The 18,971-nt window shown below is 42.2% G+C and overlaps 1 protein-coding gene across 3 annotated transcripts in view; it reads left to right on the top strand.

Annotated features, from left to right (window-relative positions):
- Positions 1-18,971, top strand: part of FHIP1A (FHF complex subunit HOOK interacting protein 1A) — a 292,671-nt gene that overhangs the window by 253,242 nt on the left and 20,458 nt on the right. For all 3 annotated transcript variants that reach the window (XM_023733549.1, XM_004378826.2, XM_023733548.1), the window contains exons 9-10: positions 7,098-7,288; positions 14,621-15,766. In XM_023733549.1, the coding sequence (XP_023589317.1) occupies positions 7,098-7,288; positions 14,621-15,766 (1,337 nt within the window). The remainder of the gene's footprint in view (positions 1-7,097; positions 7,289-14,620; positions 15,767-18,971) is intronic.

Genomic DNA, 18,971 nt, shown 5'->3' with positions numbered 1-18,971 from the left:
AACACAACAGAGAGTCCCTGATGGAGCAGGAGAAAGGTGGGGTGCAGAACTCAAATTCTAGTAAGAAGACCAGACTTAATGGTCTGACTGAGACTGGAGGTCAGAAAGCATGGCCCCTGGATTCTCTATCAGCCCAGAACTAAAACAGTTTTTGAGGCCAACTCTTCAGACAGAGATCAGACTGGATTGTGGGACATAAAGTAATACTCATGAGGAGTGTGCCTCTTGGCTCAAGTAGATACAAGAAACTAAACAGGCAGCTTCTGTCCAGAGGTGAGATGGGAAGGCAGAGAGGGTTAGGAGCTGGTTGAATGGACATGGGGAATCAGGGGTGGAAAGGAGGAGTATGCTGTCACAGTATGGGGAGAGCAATTAGAGTCACATAGCAATGTATGTATATATTTTTGTATGGAAATAAAGAAAAAAAAAACCTGTTCTAGTGATGGCAGAGGGGGCTTCTTTTGAGACCCAGATCTGTACCAAGTGAAGGTAAAGAAATCAGATCATGGCTGAAGTATTTGCATGCCCACATCTGGACTAGTCACTTCCAGAATGTATAAGGACTAGCAGTTTCCCAGGAAAGTTCCCAAAGGCCGTGTTATCACGACTGCTAAATGGAATAATGGAAAAAATGCCTGACCTGAGGTTAGAAGATAGGTTAACCGCCTGTCCTAGGCTCTCTGAGCCCAACTTTCTTCTTTGTTTCTTTTTGTTTGTTTATTGTTGTAGTTTAAGTGAAAGTTTACGTTTCAAATTAGTCTCTTATACAAAAATTTATACATACATTGTTATGTGACCCTAATTGCTCTCCCTATACTGTGACAGCACACTCTTCCTTTCCACCCCTGATTTCCCATGTTTGTTCAACCAGCTGCTGACCCTCTCTGCCTTCTCATTTCACCTCCGGAGAGAAGCTGCCCGTTTAGTCTCATGTACCTACTTGAGCTAAGAAGCACTGTCTTCACTAGTATCATTTTATTCCTTGTTTCTTTAATGAAAATAAAAAAATAATAGCGATAAAAACATGTTGCCGTCAAGTCGATTCTGAAACATTGCAATCCTATAGGACAGAGTAGAAATGTCCCATAGAGTTTCTAAGGAGCAGCTGGTTGATTCGAACTGCCTACCTTTTGGTTAGCAGCCAAGCTCTTAACCACTGTGCCACCAGGGCTCCAAAAATAATAATAATAGTTGTCCTTTACTGAATACCTCCTGTATTTCTAACTCTGCTGCAGTGCCTGGGGGAGTCCGTGAGAAGAGGGAATGAGAAGATATATGAAAAAGTAGGCACATAATAGACACTCAAGAACTCTCTGGTTCCTGATCGTCTTCCTCTGAAATGGTGATTTGACTTGACTTGTTTTGGTTTATGGTCAAGTGCCAGCTGCCTGAGTTTACCCAGAGGTGCCTCGGAAGAAAGGCCTGATGATCGACTTCCAAAAAATCAGCCATTGAAAACCCTATGGAACACAGCTCTACTCTAACACACATGAGGTGGTCATGAGTTGGAATCGACTCAGTGGCAACTGTTTTGTCTTACTGTGGTTTTGGAATTTGCTACCTCCTAAGGTTTTTGGAAGGAGCCTTGGTGACACAGCGGTTAAATGCTTGCCTGCTAACTAAAATGTCGGCGGTTCAAACCTACCCAGCAGCTCCGAGGGAGAAAGACCTGGTGATATGCTTCCGTAAAGATTACAACCAAAAAAACCTATAGGGCAGTTCTGCTTTGTCACATGGGGTCGCTATGAGTCAGAATCGGCTCGACAACACTCAACAACAGCAAGGTTATTGGAAGGATCAGCTGTGGTTGTCTGTGAAAATGTCTTGAAATGCTGCAAAGTATTACACAAATTTAAGGGAGGAGAATTTTCTAGAAAATACATTTTCAAGTAATGAAAACAACATCTTTCCTGATTTAGAATCTGTACTAAAAGCAAGGGTGCTGGAAAATCTTTATTCTTTTAGTCATTTAAAGTTTTTTTTTTTTTAAGGGCCGTAAGAAAATAAACTAGATTTATAATCCATCCTTCTTGTTGCTACTGCAGTCATTCGAATGTACATGATAAACTTGTATATGTGAAAGACAACAGAGCAGTGAAGATTATGTAAATTCTTGTAATGAAGTCATTTGTTATGATAGATAAATAAGTACCTGTCAATTTTTGTTGCAACCCAAATACTCTTAAATATTGACATTTCAAAGTGATAATCCATTTGTAACTGATGTGTTTCATTTGGCCAAATATCAGAAAAATAACTTGAAATAAGGTACCTCAAAAGAGAGGCTATTTTAGTGTGCAGAAAACCAAGGAGGAATTGTCTGCCTCTGTGGATGTGACATATGATAGGCCAAGGGCAGGCGGAAAATGCTGACAAGCACCGAAGTGACAAATCACCCCTGTGCTCCTGGCACTTCCCATTTAGGCAAAATTTAATTGCTTAGTACCCTGAATGCCATTTCTCAATCTTCTGATTAGGGTTTTTTCAGAGGTGCTTGTCCACTGTCAGGTTTCTGAAACCTGCATTGCCCGTTGTGCTCAGATAGAGGCTGCTCTGCTTGAAGAGAAGCTGCATGTGCACTTGAGGAACGTTTCTGTCTTGCATGGGAGTCGGGTGTCTGTATTAGAGAACAGAAAATGCCGGCCAGCCTAGGGGAAGATGGACGGATAAGAGAAATATGGCCAGAACTTCTTTGAAAAACAAATGCCCCTTTTTTGAAATTCACCAACGTTGCTTTATAGATTTTTGCCTGTTGGCCCATTATTAGGGTTGTTATCTCTAAAGATGAAGTGCTGCGATTGTGCTTCACTGCTTGGTTTTGTTTTTGTTGTCAGGTGTCACAGAAGGCAGTGTGTGTGCTTTGTGATCAATTGGCTGTCATTGAATTGTTTCAGAAGTAATGATGTTTCATTTTAATGAATGATATCCAGGAAAATAGAAAATAGATCCAGGGTTGCAGAGAGTTTGAGGAATAATGACAAAGGAGAGGAAAATCTATGTAGGGGGATGGTTTTGAGTAATCTAGACCTATAAAATTGGGCACTAACTAGTCTCTAATTATGTTTACTGCTCTCTGAATTTAAATAAAATCCCCAAGCAAAATAAGTGTAGTACAAATGAAAAGAGTTTGAAGACAAATACCTCTGTTAAATTCCTAAGGGATTTTTTTGCTGCTGATAACCAGTGTCTTGACAGTTGGTGAGTGGGGAGCTTCTGGCCTTCATTCTGTTCCCAGTCTTTGCCTGTAAGTGGTGGAAAGACAGAAGACCAGTGTGAGGCTTTTCTGCTTTTCTCTCTGGGATGACCCTTCATCAGAAGGACACAGCAGAACCACGATTCTCAATACTGTGGGGTTATTCATTTGAACTGACTCCTCCATTTCCAATTTCACAGCACCTCTCCTTCAACCCATAGGAGTTCTCCCTTCATTTGATTTACTCAGAAGAAAATTCTTAGTTTCTCCTGAAAGCTCATATTTGCAAAGTTGCAAATTCCAATAACTCTTTAATATAAATTCAAGCTACCCACTGGTGATATTTGATAAATAGCTTTATTAGATTTGATCCAGTGTTCCTTTTTTTTTTTTAATATATATATACATCTTAAATAAAGAATAGAAGTCTGTGTATATCAACTTAAATAATGAAATATGCTTGGCTTGAGCTGTAAGCAGTCATTGAATTCCTGCAGTATGTAAAAGCATTAAAGCAGTTTATTTCTTAAATAATTATTGATCACAATAAGGATACAGTAAATCCTATGTAATCTGGATTTCCCTAGGCCTCACCAGCCTAAGAGTACAGAAGAGTTGACATCAACAGCCACCAGGCAGGGCTCTCTGGCTCTCAGCCCAGCTGCCTCATGAAAGACCTTGGCCCCTACAAAGTATAAACTCCCCAAGTGAGGAGTCTTATATGTATTCATAAACAACTCTGTCTCCCGCCAAGCCACCACAGCAGCATCTACCACAGTCTCCTCACTGCTCTGGCCCTTTGCTGGCATTGCCTTGCTTCTGTCCCTGCCGTGCAGCCCAGCCCTTCCTGAGAATGCAGGTGCTGAGGTGCTGGAGCTGCACTGCGTCCCTGGTGCCTGTGGGCCGGCGCTGCACTGTGTCCACACAGAGGTGGGAGCATCTTCTCTCCCCAGCATCATTCTATTTTGTTCTTGTTTTTCTGATTTTTTAAAAGTATGTTAAATATATGTGTAACAGAGTATTTGGCATTTCATAACCTTCACGTATATAGTTCAGTGACATTCATTATGTTCACCACATGCTCAACCATCACCCTTATCTGTTCCCCAATTTTTCCATCACCCTTAACAGAAGCTCAGTGTCCCATAAGCGTTGTTTTCCTTTTCCCCTCCCTCCCGCTCCTGGTAACCACGAAGAAACTTCGATCTCCATACACTTGCCTATCCTAGATATTTCATATAATACATTATTTGACTTATTTCATTCAGCATGGTGTTTTTGATGTTCATCCATGTTACAGCATGCATCAGAACTGCATTTCCTTTACCCTGCTTCCTTCTTGGTCACCAGCACGTCTTTCTTGCAGAGATCCCCATGGAAGAGATCTCCTTCACTTGCTGCCCACAACATCCATCTCTCCTTCAGTAGGGCTCAGACACAGGTGCCAAGAGTCAGAGCAGACCTGCTCCCGTTTCCATACTGCCCTCCATCTTTCCTTTTTGTTCTTGTAACTTTTGACTTTCATGAAACTAAACTTAGGAAAATGCCATCATGTGAGACATGTGAGGGTATGTCTGGATCTTAGTGATAGCAGTTTAGGCTTAAGGTGTGTGTATATGCCTAGGGTATGAGGAGAAGGGAATACGACCCTCTTATGTCCCTGGGTACACCAAGCTGTTAAGCGCTCGCCTACTAACCAAAAAGTTGGTGGTTTGAACCCACCCAGAGGCACCTTGGAAGAAAGGCCTGGCAGTCTGCTTTTGAAAGGTCACAGCCTTGAAAACTCTATGGAGTACAGTTCTACTCTGCACATAAAGGGTCGCCATGAGTTGGAATCAACTTAACAGCAACTGGAAAAAACAAAAACCTGGCTATACTAGATATTCAGAGTACTGGAGCAATGGTTTGGTTTTTTTGAGGACTAAAGATTAAGTGGAAAGCTTGTCATTTCATACCTGGAAGTGTTTTTAAAACCATTAGTGTAAAGTAACACGAAGAGTTCAGTCTTTTCCCCGTTGACTCAGGCTCTTGGAGTGGATCAGTCATTAACATAAACATAGGTTTTCCTCATTTGGATCAATGGGAGATGTGAGAGAGGGCTTAATGTTTACAGGCCTCAGGACATACTCTGAAAATACTTTTTATCTTTTTAACTGATTCGTTAATCATAGCTTGTTTTTATTTTCTTTTTAATGATATTTTATTGAGTTTTTGGTGAAAGTTTACACAGCAAATTCGATTCCCATTTGACAGTTTCCACACAGATTGTTCAGTGATGTTAGTTACATTTATCACAATGTTCAGCATTCTCTTTGTGTTCTGTTTGTTCCACTTTGAGTACTCTCGTTTTCCTGCCCCTTATCTTCTCATTTTTGCTTTTGAGTAATTGTTGACCTTTCGGTCACTTACAGATGGTTTTTAAGTAGGGCGCCGATCTTTTAATTTGTGTGCCACTCTGCTGTTCACTAAAAGGTGATCTCAGGGGATAGGCTCGTTTCTAGGTTTGGAGTGTCTCAGGGAGTCCTCTGTTCTCTACTGTTCCATTTTGCCTGGCTTTTTTTTTTTTTTAAAAAAAAAGAATTTGAGTTCTGCTGTATATTTTTCTCCATTCTATCCTGGACCATCTATTGTGACCCCAGTCAGAATAGTCAGTGGTGGTAGCCGGGCACCAGCTAGTTCTTCTGGTCTCAGGGTAGATGAGGTTGTGGCTTGTGTAGACTTGTTTCTTCTCTGAGCTTTTGGTTACCTTCTTACTGTTTTGCTCCTGGCGAGGAGAGACTCGTAGTTGTCTCTTACGTACACCCCAAACACTACTCACTACACGAGGATGCAAAACATGAGTTTTGTAAACTATGTTACAGCACTGACTGAGCTGTCCCATGAGACTGCGGTCCTCCATAGCTTGTTTTTCTCAGACATGCCTCTTTCTCCAAAGCTGAATGCAGAATCAAAAGTGTTCCGGTTTACTGAAGGTTGTGGTTGTTCCTATAAGGGCACACACAGGCTTTTCTGGCTATCAGACCTTCATCCTATTTACTGCATCTTTGTTTCAGTAATAGGTATAGTCCTTCTCCCTGTTAAGAAATAGTTATGTAAACACACTTTATTCTGTCCATGAAGCCCACTGATGTGCTTCAGATACATCAGAAATGATTGCCCAGATTTTCTTATCTCCAGGTTCAGAATGATACTGAGATGCTTTTGATCATCAACCAAAAATGTTTTGTGGGAAATGGGGCCCAGTGCTAATCGGTGAGTCCTTGGTCACCATGTTTTCTCATGATCACCCATGAGAATATGAGAAGTGGCTCCTAGCCTTTTCATGCCAACCATGGTCATTCAGTGCCCACTGTGAGCCAGAGTTCCTGAGATTATGAAACAAAACTCTTGAAGTAGGCTCCTTGCTCGGTTAGCACATTCTGTTGAGAAGGCAGATGCTGACATAATTGTGATACAAGGTAATAGGGCTTTAATAGAAGGTTGTGAGCATAGTGGCAGAGGGAGCGATTAGCTCTGTCTTGGAGTAGGGGGCCAGGAAATCTTTCCAGAGAAGGTGACACTGAAGCTGGACTTTTAAGGATGACAAGGCATTTGTCAGACATTCCAGGTGAAGGTTACAGTGGGTGCAAAGGCACGAAGGCAAAGGGGAATAGCAGGTAGTTTAGGAGATGAGGGTGTCTGTGGAGGTTAAATTGTGAAGGCCCTTAAATGCTCTGCTAAGGGGTTGTTCTGTCAGAAGAAATAGGCCCTTGACAAGTTTTAAGTCAGGGAGCGAAACCTGGTGTCTGGGTGGGATGGACAGATTGAGTAGGGAGGGGCTGGCTAGTCCTGTTTATGATTTAGGAGGGGCCTGAGGGGAAAAGAACATTGCAGAGACTGATGCCATCTCTTTTTGTTGTTCCAGGTACCTGATCCCCTGCAACCACATGATGCTGAGTCAGAGGTGGGCTGTGAAGGAGAGAGATTGTTACTCAGTTTCTGCGGCCAAGCTGCTTGCCCTGACTCCGGTCTGCTGCTCCAGCGGGATCACTCTGACATTGGGGAACCAAGAGAGGGATTGTATTCTCTGGTCAAAGTGTATGCACGATAGCTCAGGTGGGAACTTGCTAGCGACCATCTTTAAACAAAAGGATACCTGATTCGTCTCTCTTTGGGATATTTGTCTCTTTGGTAGGCAGGAGACAATGTAATGAGTCCCATTTCTTTTATAAATGACTTATTGGGGGTCATTCTCTGCTCCATCAGGAGTTAGGGATACTTTGCAGTCAAGTTCATTGTGGCACATAGTCATTGCTCCCAGATCTTTCTTTTAAGTAGGCTTTCTAGTAGCATCCTCAGAGTCCCAAGTGAAAACATGTGCTAGCATGTCTTCTAAAACAAAATGAGAGGAGTTGTGTGAAATGGCAATAGCTAAGATAAAGTTAGCCCTTATTTTAATTTCCAAAATGACCTGTGCATCAATGGCTTGGCTGTCAATAATATATCATTATAAGACTTGAAATTTGTGAAATGGCAACAGTATCTGATTCATTCAGTTGACCTAATGAGGGAGCTTTTGTAAATACTCTATTTTTACAGGAGTTCTAGAACTTTTGTGCTGTCTGCCAGCTATAATTCACCTCATACAAGTAAAATTTAAATGGCTGCCTTTATCATCCTTCCCCCATGCATCTGTCAGTTTCTGTTACTGTGGGGGCTTGCACGTTGCTGTAATGCTGGAAGCTATGCCACCAGTATTCAAATACCAGCAGGGTCACCCATGGTGGACAGGTTTCAGCTGAGTTTCAGACTAAGACAGACTAGGAAGAAGTACTTGGTGGTCTACTTCTGAAAATAATTAGCCAGTGAAAACCTTATGAATAGCAGTGGAACATTGTGTGATACAGATGAGCCCCTCTGGTTGGAAGGCACTCAAAAGATGACTGGGGAAGAGCTGCCTCCTCAAAGTAGTGTCGATGTTAATGACATGGGTGGAGTCAAGCTTTTGGGACCTTCATTTGCTAATGTGGCATGACTCAAAATGAGAAGAAACAGCTGCAAACATCCATTAATAATCGAAATGTGGAATGTACGAAGTATGAATCTAGGAAAATTGGAAATCGTCAAAAGTGGAATGCATAAAGATAGATATCCTAGGCATTAGTGAGCTGAAATGAACTGGTATTGGCCATTTTGAGTTGGACAGTCATATGGTCTACTATGCCAGGAATGACAGTTTGAAGAGGAATGGTGTTGCATTCGTTGTCAAAAAGAACATTTCAAGATCTCTCCTGAAGTACAGCGCTGTCAGTGATAGGATAATATCCATACATCTACAAGGAAGACCAGTTAATACAAGTATTATTCAAATTTACACACCAATCATCAAGGTCAAAGAAGAAGAAATTGAAAATGTTTACCAACTTCTGCAGTCTGAAATTGATCAAACATGCAATCAGGATGCATTGATAATTACTGGTGATTGGAATGCAAAAGTTGGAAATGAAGAAGGCTCAGTAGCTGGAAAATGATGCCAGAGATTGCATGATAGAATTTTGCAAGACCAACAACTTCTTTATTGCAAATACCTTTTTTCAACAACATAAATGGCTACTATACATGTGGATCTCGCCAGATGAACTACACAGGAGTCAAATCAGCTACATCTGTGGAAAGAGAAAAGGGAAAAGCTCAATACCATCAGTCAGAACAAGGCCAGGGGCTGACTGTGGAACAGGGCATTAATTGCTATATGCAAGTTTAAGCTGAAGATGAAGAAAATTAGAACAAGTCCACGAAAGCCAAAGTATGACCTTGAGTATATCCCACTTGAATTTAGAGACCATTACAAGAATAGATTTGACGTGTTGAGCAATAATAACCAAAGACCAGATGAGTTGTGGGATGACATCAAGGACATCATACAGCAAGAAACCAAGAGCTCATTAAAAAGACTGGAAAGAAAGAAAAGACCAAAATGGATGTCCGAAGAGACTCTGAAATTTGCTCTCAAATGTTGAGTAGCTAAAGCAAAAGGAAGAAATGATGAAGTAAAAGAGCTGAACAGAAGATTTCAAAGGGTGGCTCAAGAAGACAAAGTAAAGTATTATAATGACATGTGAAAAGATCTGGAGTTAGAAAACCGAAAGGGAAGAACACACATAGTATTTCTCAAGCTGAAAGAACTGAAGAAAAAATTCAAGCCTTGAGTTGCAATCCTGAAGGATTCTACGGGGAAAATATTAAACGGGAAGCATCAAAAGAAGATGGAAGGAATACACAGAATCACTATACCAAAAAGAATTGGTCGATGTTACCATTTCAGGAGGTAGCAGATGATCAGGAACTGATGGTACTGAAGGAAAAAGTCTAGGCTACACTGAAGGCATTGGCGAAAAACAAGGCTTCAGGAATTGATGGAATACCAATTGAGATGTTTCAACAAACGGATGCAGTGCTGGAAGTGCTCACTCGTCTGTGCTTCCTGGCCAACTGACTGGAAGAGATCCATATTTATGCCTATTCCCAAGAAAGGTGATCCAAAAATGCAGAAGTTATTGGACAATATCATTAATATCATAACACAAGTAAAATTTTGCTGCAGATCATTCAAAAACGGCTGCAGCAGTACATCGACAGGGAACTGCCAGAAATTCAAGCCAGATTCAAAAGAGGATGTGGAATGAGGGATATCATTGTTGATGCCAGATGGATCCTGGCTGAAAGCAGAGAATACCAGAAAGATGTTTACCTGTGTTTCATTGACTATGCAAAGGCATTCAACTGTGTGGATCACAATAGATTATGGATAACATTGTGTAGAATGAGAATCCCAGAACACTTAATTGTGCTCATGAAGAACTTGTACATAGATCAAGAGGCAATTGTTAGAACAGAGCAAGGGGATCCTGTGTGGTTTAAAGTCAGGAAAAGTATGCGTCAGGGTTGTATCCTTTCACCATACTTATTCAATCTGTATGCTGAGCAAATAATCTTAGAAGCTGGACTGTATGAAAAAGAATGGGACATCAGGATTGGAGGAAGACTCATTAAGGACTTGCAATATGCAGATGACACAGCCTTGCTTGCCAAAAGTGAAGAGGACTTTGAAGCACTTACTGATGAAGATCAAAGACTACAGCCTTCAGTATGGATTGCACCTCAACATAAAGAAAACAAAAATCCTCACAACTGGACCAATAAGCAATATCATGATAAACGGAGAAAAGATTGAAGTTATCAAGGATTTCATTGTACTTGGATTCATAATCAACACCCATGGAAGCAGCAGTCAAGAAATCAAACGACGCTTTGCATTGAGCAGATCTGCTGCAAAAGATCTCTTTGAGGTATTAAAAAGAAACATGTCACCTTGAAGACTAAGGTGTGCCTGACTCAAGCCATGGTGTTTTCAGTTGCCTCATATGCATGCAAAAACTGGACAATGAATAAGGAAGACTGAAGAATTAACACCTTTGAATTACGGTTTGGGCGAAGAATATTGAATATACCATGGACTGCCAAAAGAACGAACAAATGTGTCTCGGAAGAAATACAACCAGAATGTTCCTTGGAAGTGAGGGTGGCGAGACTTCGTCTCACGTACTTTGGAGATGTTATCAGGAGGGACAAGTCCCTGGAGAAGAACATCATGCTTGGTAAAGTAGAAGGTCAGCAAAAAAAGAGGAGGACCCTTGGGATGGTTAAGATTGTGTGTCTACTTGGCTAGACCATGATTCCCAGTGTTTTGGCAGTTGTATAATGTGATCACTTCCCTGCTGAAATTTGATATGCAATCACCCCCATGATGGAATCTGCTGAGTGGTACCAGCAGGGGTGGGGCCTGTGGCGGCTGACCACCCCCTCAGCCTTCACCTCTCTGCCCTCCACCTCCAAAGACTCGTTTCTTCCTGCTATCCTTGCCAAGGTTTTTGGCTTGTTCCAGACCCTGCAGCTGCCTCTTGTCATCTCACCTCTGGTTCTTGGGACTTGAGCTAGCGGCTTGCCTGTCAGTCTTGGAATTTGTCGATCTTCATAGCCTGCGAGCAGGAGTCCTGTTCCCCGACCTGCTGATCTTGGGTTTGCCAGCCTCTGCAGCTACGTGAATCAGGAGAAACCTTGCAATCTTGTCTGCTGATTTTGGAATTCGTTGACCTTCACAGCCTGTGAGTGGGAGCCCTACTCTCCAATCTGCTGACCTTGGGTTCGCCAGCTTCCACAGCTGTATGAATTGGGATGGACTTGGGACGTTCTAGTCTCTACGGTCGCGTGAATTGTTTCCTTGATATAAATCTCTCTGTATATATATTTACATGCTTTACTCGTTTTGCTTCTCTAGAGAACCCAGCCTAAGACAACCCTCAACGAAATGGATTGACATAGTGGCTACAACAATGGGCTCAAGCATAATGATGATTGTGAGGATGGCGCAGGATTGGGCAGTGTTTCATTCTGTTGTGCATAGGGTCGCTATGAGTCAGAACCGACTCGATGGCATCTAACAACAACAACAACAACTTTGGCTCTCTGGCAGTGAACTGGAACTTTCTGTGTATCTTTGGCGGTAAAATGGCTGTTTCGGTTCAAGAAGATATTTTTTTCCTGTGACCACTAGGAAATAAATGGTCAGGCCTGGTGTGGACTCATGTTTCCACTCTCTATTCTAATATCCTCCAAACAATGTCTTTCAGTTCATCCAGAGTACTACAGTCTTCTTATATAAAATATATTTAACAGCTGGCTACTTGACTGAGAAAATTATCAGCATATTTGGTATAAGTATTTTCTTAGAAATTAAGGTTTTCTTATTGATTCTTGATCTTTGTGTAAAGATACAGTGTATGCATGGAAATTAATGACTTTATTTGGCAGTATAACAAACTGTATTTTAATTGTATTTTCCTGTTAGTAAGCTAGTGTTATATTTTCCTATCCAATAGTTATTTTTTAAAAACATATCTGAAAGTTGATGTCTTTTTTGTTTACTATTTTTTTAAAAAAAATTGTTTCAAGAATGATTCTGTGGTTTTCACCTTGCCTCAGAGTTCAGACTTCAGGTGAAGTCTAGGATTGTTGTGTGTCCACAACTTGCCAAATCCTTTCCCTGTGTTAACACATTTAATCTGTTGAAGAAGATAGTGTTCCCATTTTACAGACGAAGAAGCAAACTCAGAGAGTGGAATTAACTTGTTCAAGGTTACACAGCTGGAAAGTTCTCTGATTCCAAATTACATGTTTTTTCTGCCCTACTGCCTCTGGAGTTGACTTAAACCAAATCTGTTGCTGTCGAGTGGATTCTGAATCATAGCAGTCCTATAGGACAAGGTAGAACTTCCCCAGAGGGTTTCCAAGGCTGTAAATCTTTCCAGAAACAGACTGTGACATCTTTCTCCCGTGGAGCAACTGGTGGATTCGAACCACCAGCCTTTCAGTTAGTAGCCAAGTGTTTAACCGCTATGCCACCAGGGCTCTTGGGGTTTCATTACAGAGGACAAGTACCGTGATGAATGGATGGGTAGATAAATAATGTAATTATTGTGCAGTGGTTAAAAGACAGCTAGGATTCTGAATCATGGCTCTGCCACTTTCTTGGGCAAATTACTTAACCTTTCTAAACCTGTTCCCACATCTGTAAAATAGTACCTACTTCAACGTGTTGTTCCAAGGATAAGTGAGTTAAGACGTGTAAGCTCTTAGAAGACTGCCTGGCATGTAGTAAGTATTTTTTTTTAATGTCTTTTGGTGTTATTTGGTATCAGTCTTGATATCATATGATAGCTTTTTTAAAAAGCAGATAAAACATATAGCCTTTTAGCAGTAGAGCTGTAAAAATGAATTATATCCACACTAATGACCTGAAAATGTGTATACCTCTTAAAGGCTAAAATCTGGAGCCAGTCTGGTAGAGATTTAGAGGCTTGCAAAGATGTGGCATTGGAAATAAGAACAGGGGTTGATGTGAGACAGTCTGTTTGAGTTGTAGTTCTACTATTGAATGGGTGATCTTTTGTTCCAGGGTCTCTATTTCTTTATCTGTAAATGAGGAAATTAAATATCTACCATATACAATTGTTGTGAGAGTAAAATTAGATAGCATCGATGAAGCACTGCCACATAGTAGGTATTTAAGAGATGGAAGAGTATATAGACGAGGAGCCCTGGTAGTGCAGTGGTTAAGTGTTTGACTGCTAACCAGTGAAGGTTAGCAGTTTGAACCCACCAGCAGTGGGAGAAAAGACCTGGAAATCTGCTCCAGTAAAGATTACAACCATGGAAACCCTATGGGGCAGTTCTACTCTGTCCTATAGGGTCAGTATGTGTTGGAATTGACTTGATGGCAATAGGTTTGTTTGTGATCTGCTTCCGAAAGGTCACAGCCTTGAAAACCCTATGGAGCACATAGTTCTACTCTGACACACACTGGGTCACCATGAGTCAGGGTCAACTCAGCGGCAGCTAACAAAAACAACAACAGAGTATATATTATTCCCTGTCTTAGTGCTTTCTTTTAGGGAGAGTGTAAACTTAAATGCAGGTGTTTTCATAGTTATTTCAGTGATAAGGTTGAGAACTTTTAACATCAAAGGCAGTCAGAGGTAACTGGTAATACAGGAACATTTTTAGGTTGAAAGGACTATTTTGGTATTGAATATGACTTTACTGTAAGAGATCATTTTATACTTACCAACATCCCAATAGTCCCCCGATAGGCAGAATGAGTTCATAGTCTTTACTAAAAACCCAGGGTTTTTCTAGAGAAAACTCAGCTCCCAACAGAGTGTCCCAAATTGATGGATTACAGGCCTTCTACCTTAGAGTCAAATTAAAGCTCTTTTTAATCACTACCTATGCCATGGCAGGTACTATATTAGGTATAGTACCTAATTTAATCCTCTCAACAGCCTGCAAGGTTGCCATTATTAGCTCTTATTTCTCTAATTGACTGATACCAAAAAACAATTTGTGTTGGCTGTAGCCTGTATCTGCTGTATCTGACTGGCCATATTGTTTTTTTTTTTAACTTCCATACTACTAGTTGCCATGCCAATTTTTGGCGACCACATCTGTGTCAGAGTAGAATTGTGCTCCCTAGGGTTTCCAATGGCTAATTTTTCAGAAGTAGATTGCCAGGCCTGTCTTCCAGGGCACCTCTGAGTGGACTTTAACTGTCAACCTTTCAGTTAGCAGCTGAGCACATTAACCATTTGTACCACTCAAGGATTCCTATCTTCTCTTAGAGCAGAGTTTCTGTTCCTGTCTTTTCTTTTTAAAATCTAACCATTTTTATTTCAAAATCATTTAATCAGACATTGTTGGAAGCAGTATAGCTGGTGAGACAAAGCCTTAGAAGCCGAGTGAGTCACATCCCATCCTCTCCATTTGTGCCCACACGTCTCTTAAGTGTCAGGAAGGGTCTTGTTGCTGACGTGTTCCTGCTTTCTCCTGCAGGGCCCACGGATCAGCAGCCCCCCGAGGCGTTCTCTCCGTCGGCCTGCATTGTGGAATATGGGAAGGCCCTGGACATCAGCTACCTGCAGTACCTCTGGGAGGCCCACACCAACATCCTCCGCTGCATGAAGGCCTGCCGCACCTGGTCCGCCCTGTACGACGGCGAGTCCCCCAACCACGAGACTTTCCTCCAGGGCCTCTCAGAGGAAGGCAGTAGGGACTCAGCCTACCCTGTGTTGAGGCTCCAGCATCCATTCCCCAGTAAGATGGAGTCTCATTCGGCTCCCGGAAAGGAGAAAAGCCAGACAGAGCTGGAGTGGGATGACAGCTACGACACTGGAATCTCCTCAGGGGCTGACGTGACCTCCCCCGGGCCTTATGAGTCTATGGACAATTCCGGTCCCCCGGTGCCCATTAGTCCCCCCAAACACATCCAGGAGATGAAGAAGAATGCCATCCTGCTCTTCAAAGGGTCCTACATTGAAGAGTCAGACTTCCAGGACGATGTCATGGTATACAGGTTGTGTGCTGAGAAGGACTGTGAGGACACCAGAAATTCTCAGGAGGAGACTGCAGGGGCATCAGCCAAAGCCCAGACTGAGGATCAGGGTGCTCCCATGAACAACTGCCCCCTTCCCAGCCCCCAGCCAGAAACAGATTCAGGGGAGGAACATAATAGGGATAACATGAACTTGTTTCAGACTGTATCCAAGGAAACAGCACAAGAGAATGATCCTGAAGTAGTGGCCCCAGAATCAAACTCGGAGTTAACGCCCCCTGTCTCTGAGGCAGAGCACAGCGCAAGTCTGACTGTTGTTAACCCAGAGAGCGAAGATTTCATTGCCCAGTATGACCAAATCATTAAAGAACTGGATTCTGGCACAGAGGGCTTGATAGAGCAGAATTTCCCCACCCCTGATCCTCTGCTTCTCACAAAGGAGGGAGAGAGGAAGGGAGAAGAGAGCAAAGAAGAAGAGGAGGAGGAAGAGGAGGAGGGGAAGAAGGGGCTAGACGAGGACGAGGATGACTTTGACTCTTTCATGGCAGAAACTCCTACTGCAGAGACCGTGCCTTCCCCATTTGGGGCAAGAGATGAGACTGCCTTTGCCAGTCACCAAGTGAGGACTCAGAGTGCCCCGTTCACAGGTGACTATCTTAAATTGCTTTGTGATTTCTGCTTTTGAAAGTGTTTGTACATTTTGGGACAGGAAAGTAAGGTAAGTGGATGTAGGGAGCATTATCAATTTACCTAAGGGGGAAAAAGTATATATATTTTTATTATACTTTAGATGAAGGTTTACAGAACAAATAGTATCTCATTAAACAGTACACATACTGTCTTATGACAATGGTTAACAACCCCACGACATGTCAACATTCTCCCTTCTCGACCTTGGGTTCCCTATTACCAGCTTTCCTGTCCCCTCCTGCCTTCTAGTCCTTGTCCCTGGACTGTTGTGCCCCATTACACTCATTTTGTTTTATGGGGCTGTCTAATCTTTGGCTGAAGAGTGTACCTTGGGAATGAACGACTTCATTACTGAGATAAAAAGGTGTCCAGGGGCCATACTCTCAGGGTTTCTCCAGTCTCTCTCAGGCCAGTAAGTCTGGTCTTTTTTTGTGAGTTAGAATTTTGTTCTCCATTTTTCTCCAGCTCTGTCGGGGACCCTCTGTTGTGATCCCAGTCAGAGCAGTCAGTGGTGGTAGCCGGCCACCATCTAGTTGTACTGGACCCAGTCTGGTGGAGGCCATGGTAGTTGTGGTCCATTAGTCCTTTGGACTTATCTTTCCCATGTATCTTGTTTTCTTCATTCTCCCTTGCTCCCAAAGGGGTGAGACCAGAGGAGTATCTTAGATGGCTGCTTACAGGCTTTTAAGACCCCAGACACTGCTCACCAAGGTAGAATGTAGAACGTTTTCTTTATAAACTGTGTTATGCCAGTTGAGCTAGATGTTCCCTGAGACCATGGTCCCCACAGCCCTCTGCCCAGCAATTCGGTCCCTCAGGGAGTTTGGATGTGTCTCTGGAGCTTCCATGACCTTTCCTTGTACAAGTTGTGCTGGCCTCCCCAGTATTGTGTACTTTCTTACCCTTCACCAAAGTTACCACTTATCTATTGTCTATTTAGTATTCCTCCTCACCCCTCCTATCCCTCGTAACCAACAAAGATTGTTTCTTTTTGTGTGTAAACCTTTTCATGAGTTTTTACAGTAGTAGTTTCATACAATATTTGTCCTTTTGTGATTGACTTACTTCACTCAGCATAATGTCCTCCAGTTTCATCCATGTTTTGAGATGCTTCACAGATTCATCATTGTTTTTTCTCGTTGCATAGTACACTATTATGTGTATGTACCGTCGTTTGTTTATCCATTCGTCTGTTGATGGTCTTCTAGGTTGTTTCCATCTTTTTGCTATTGTGAACAATGCTGCCATGAACATAGGTGTGCATATGTCTGTTTGTGTGACGGCTCTTATTTCTCTAGGATATATTCCTAGGAATGGGATTGCTGGATCATACGGTATTTCTATTTCTAGCTTTCTAAGGAAGAGCCATATCGTTTTCCAAAATGATTGTATCATGTTGCATTCCCACCAGCAGTGCATAAGAGTTCCAATCTCCTGGTAGCCTCTCCAACATTTGTTATTTTCTGTTTTTTTGATTCTTGCCAGTAATGCCGGGGTGAGATGGTATCTCATTGTGGTTTTAATTTGCATTTCTCTAATGGCTAGTGATCTCGAGCATTTCCTCATGTGTCCGTTGGCCACTTGAATGTCTTCTTTGGTGAAGTGTCTGTTCATTTCCTTTGCCCATTTTTTAATTGGATTATTTGTTTTTTTGTTGTAGAGGTGTTGGATTTTCTTATAGGTTTTAGAGATTAGACCTTTGTCTGACTTGTAATGTCCTAAAGTTTTTTCCCAGTCTGTGGGTTTTCTTTTTACTTTTTTGGTGAAGTCTTTTGATGTATATAAGTGTTTAATGTAGGAAAAAATATTTTTGTAAAGAGCAAAGAGAAGTAGTTTTAGTTTAATTTTATTTTGTCATTCTTGCAGTGATTGTCTTGTTTGTTCAGCAAATTAGGGTCTAAATTTTACTGTTTAGTAACTTCCCTTGGTCTGTCTGTGATTAATAGGGCCGATTTAAGCCCTAGAAATCCAGTCTGATTATTTACTAGTTTCATTTCCTTATAGTCTAATTTATTTTTCTTGGTAGCACTTATTTTTAAGGTGTATTTTTAAAAAATCAATGTCTTTTCCTCCACTAGAATGAGGACAGAGATGCTGGTTTGTTCTCTGCTCTGTCCTCAGCACCAGAACAGTGAACAGAGCACATAGTAGGTGCTCAGTAAATGCTTGTTGAATGGATGTAACTGTGCACCTACTCCAGCAGTCCACCGGGGGGAGCTGTGCCTTTGCCTTAGAGCTCATTTCAGATCATCACAAAATCTTTATTCAACAATAAATAGATTGGACCCCCATGAACTCATAACTCTACTACAGCATAGGTGCATTCCAGTGATACACCCCCAGCAACGGGTAGACATTCTGTAAGAAGCAAACGGACAGGGTAGGATATCAGATAAGTGGGTTGGGGTGAGGAATTTATCATAGAAAGCATCATTATTATTACCCATAACATCTGAAGCTGCAGATCTTGGTGCAGAGGGTTCATTACAATCAGGGCAGGTGGGAGTGGGACCCTGAATGGTGTTCAGGTAGCAGGGAGAGGTCCTAGAAGGAGCTAGTGACAGACCCAGAGGGACAGACAGTGGCCTAGGAGTCAGGCCTGTGGTGAGTCCTGGCTCCAGGCTCATTAATCACCGGGATTGGGATCTCCGACCTGCTGTGTGCTTCTGTGAGGACCAAATGAGAGATCATGGAGGTCATTGTGATTGCTTTTACGGGCAGCATGGGAGGGGACCGTGCTCCCACTGCCTTGGATCATCCAGACTAGGTTAACTCAGATTACCTTCCAGTCCAGCCAAGTAGGCCTAACGTGATTTCAAGGAGCTCTTTTACCCTCTTCTCCCAATATTTATTCGTCTATTTACTGATGCCTGAAAATTTATTTAAACAGGGAGAAAGCTTTTAATTCCACAGTTAAAGGGCTTGAGGTTCTAGTTGAGATGACATTTCAGTGTGAAGGAGTTTTAATTAGCATTCAATCAGTCAGTCGATCATAAGTAAAAAGGATTAGGTAATCTTGTCTTTCCCTGTAGATGAAACGGGATGAGGGAGGGGGAGAAGGACCCTGGCCGACTGGAGGAGGGGGCAGGGCTCAGTCACAGCAGGGGTAACCTAGCACCACCACCAGTTCTCATCAAGCTGATTCCAACTCAAGGCGACCTT

Source organism: Trichechus manatus, unplaced genomic scaffold (assembly GCF_000243295.1).
Source record: "Trichechus manatus latirostris isolate Lorelei unplaced genomic scaffold, TriManLat1.0 scaffold00059, whole genome shotgun sequence".
Taxonomy (NCBI): domain Eukaryota; kingdom Metazoa; phylum Chordata; class Mammalia; order Sirenia; family Trichechidae; genus Trichechus; species Trichechus manatus.
Note: the sequence above shows the minus strand (reverse complement) of the source record. Positions and strands in the feature narration are given on the sequence as shown.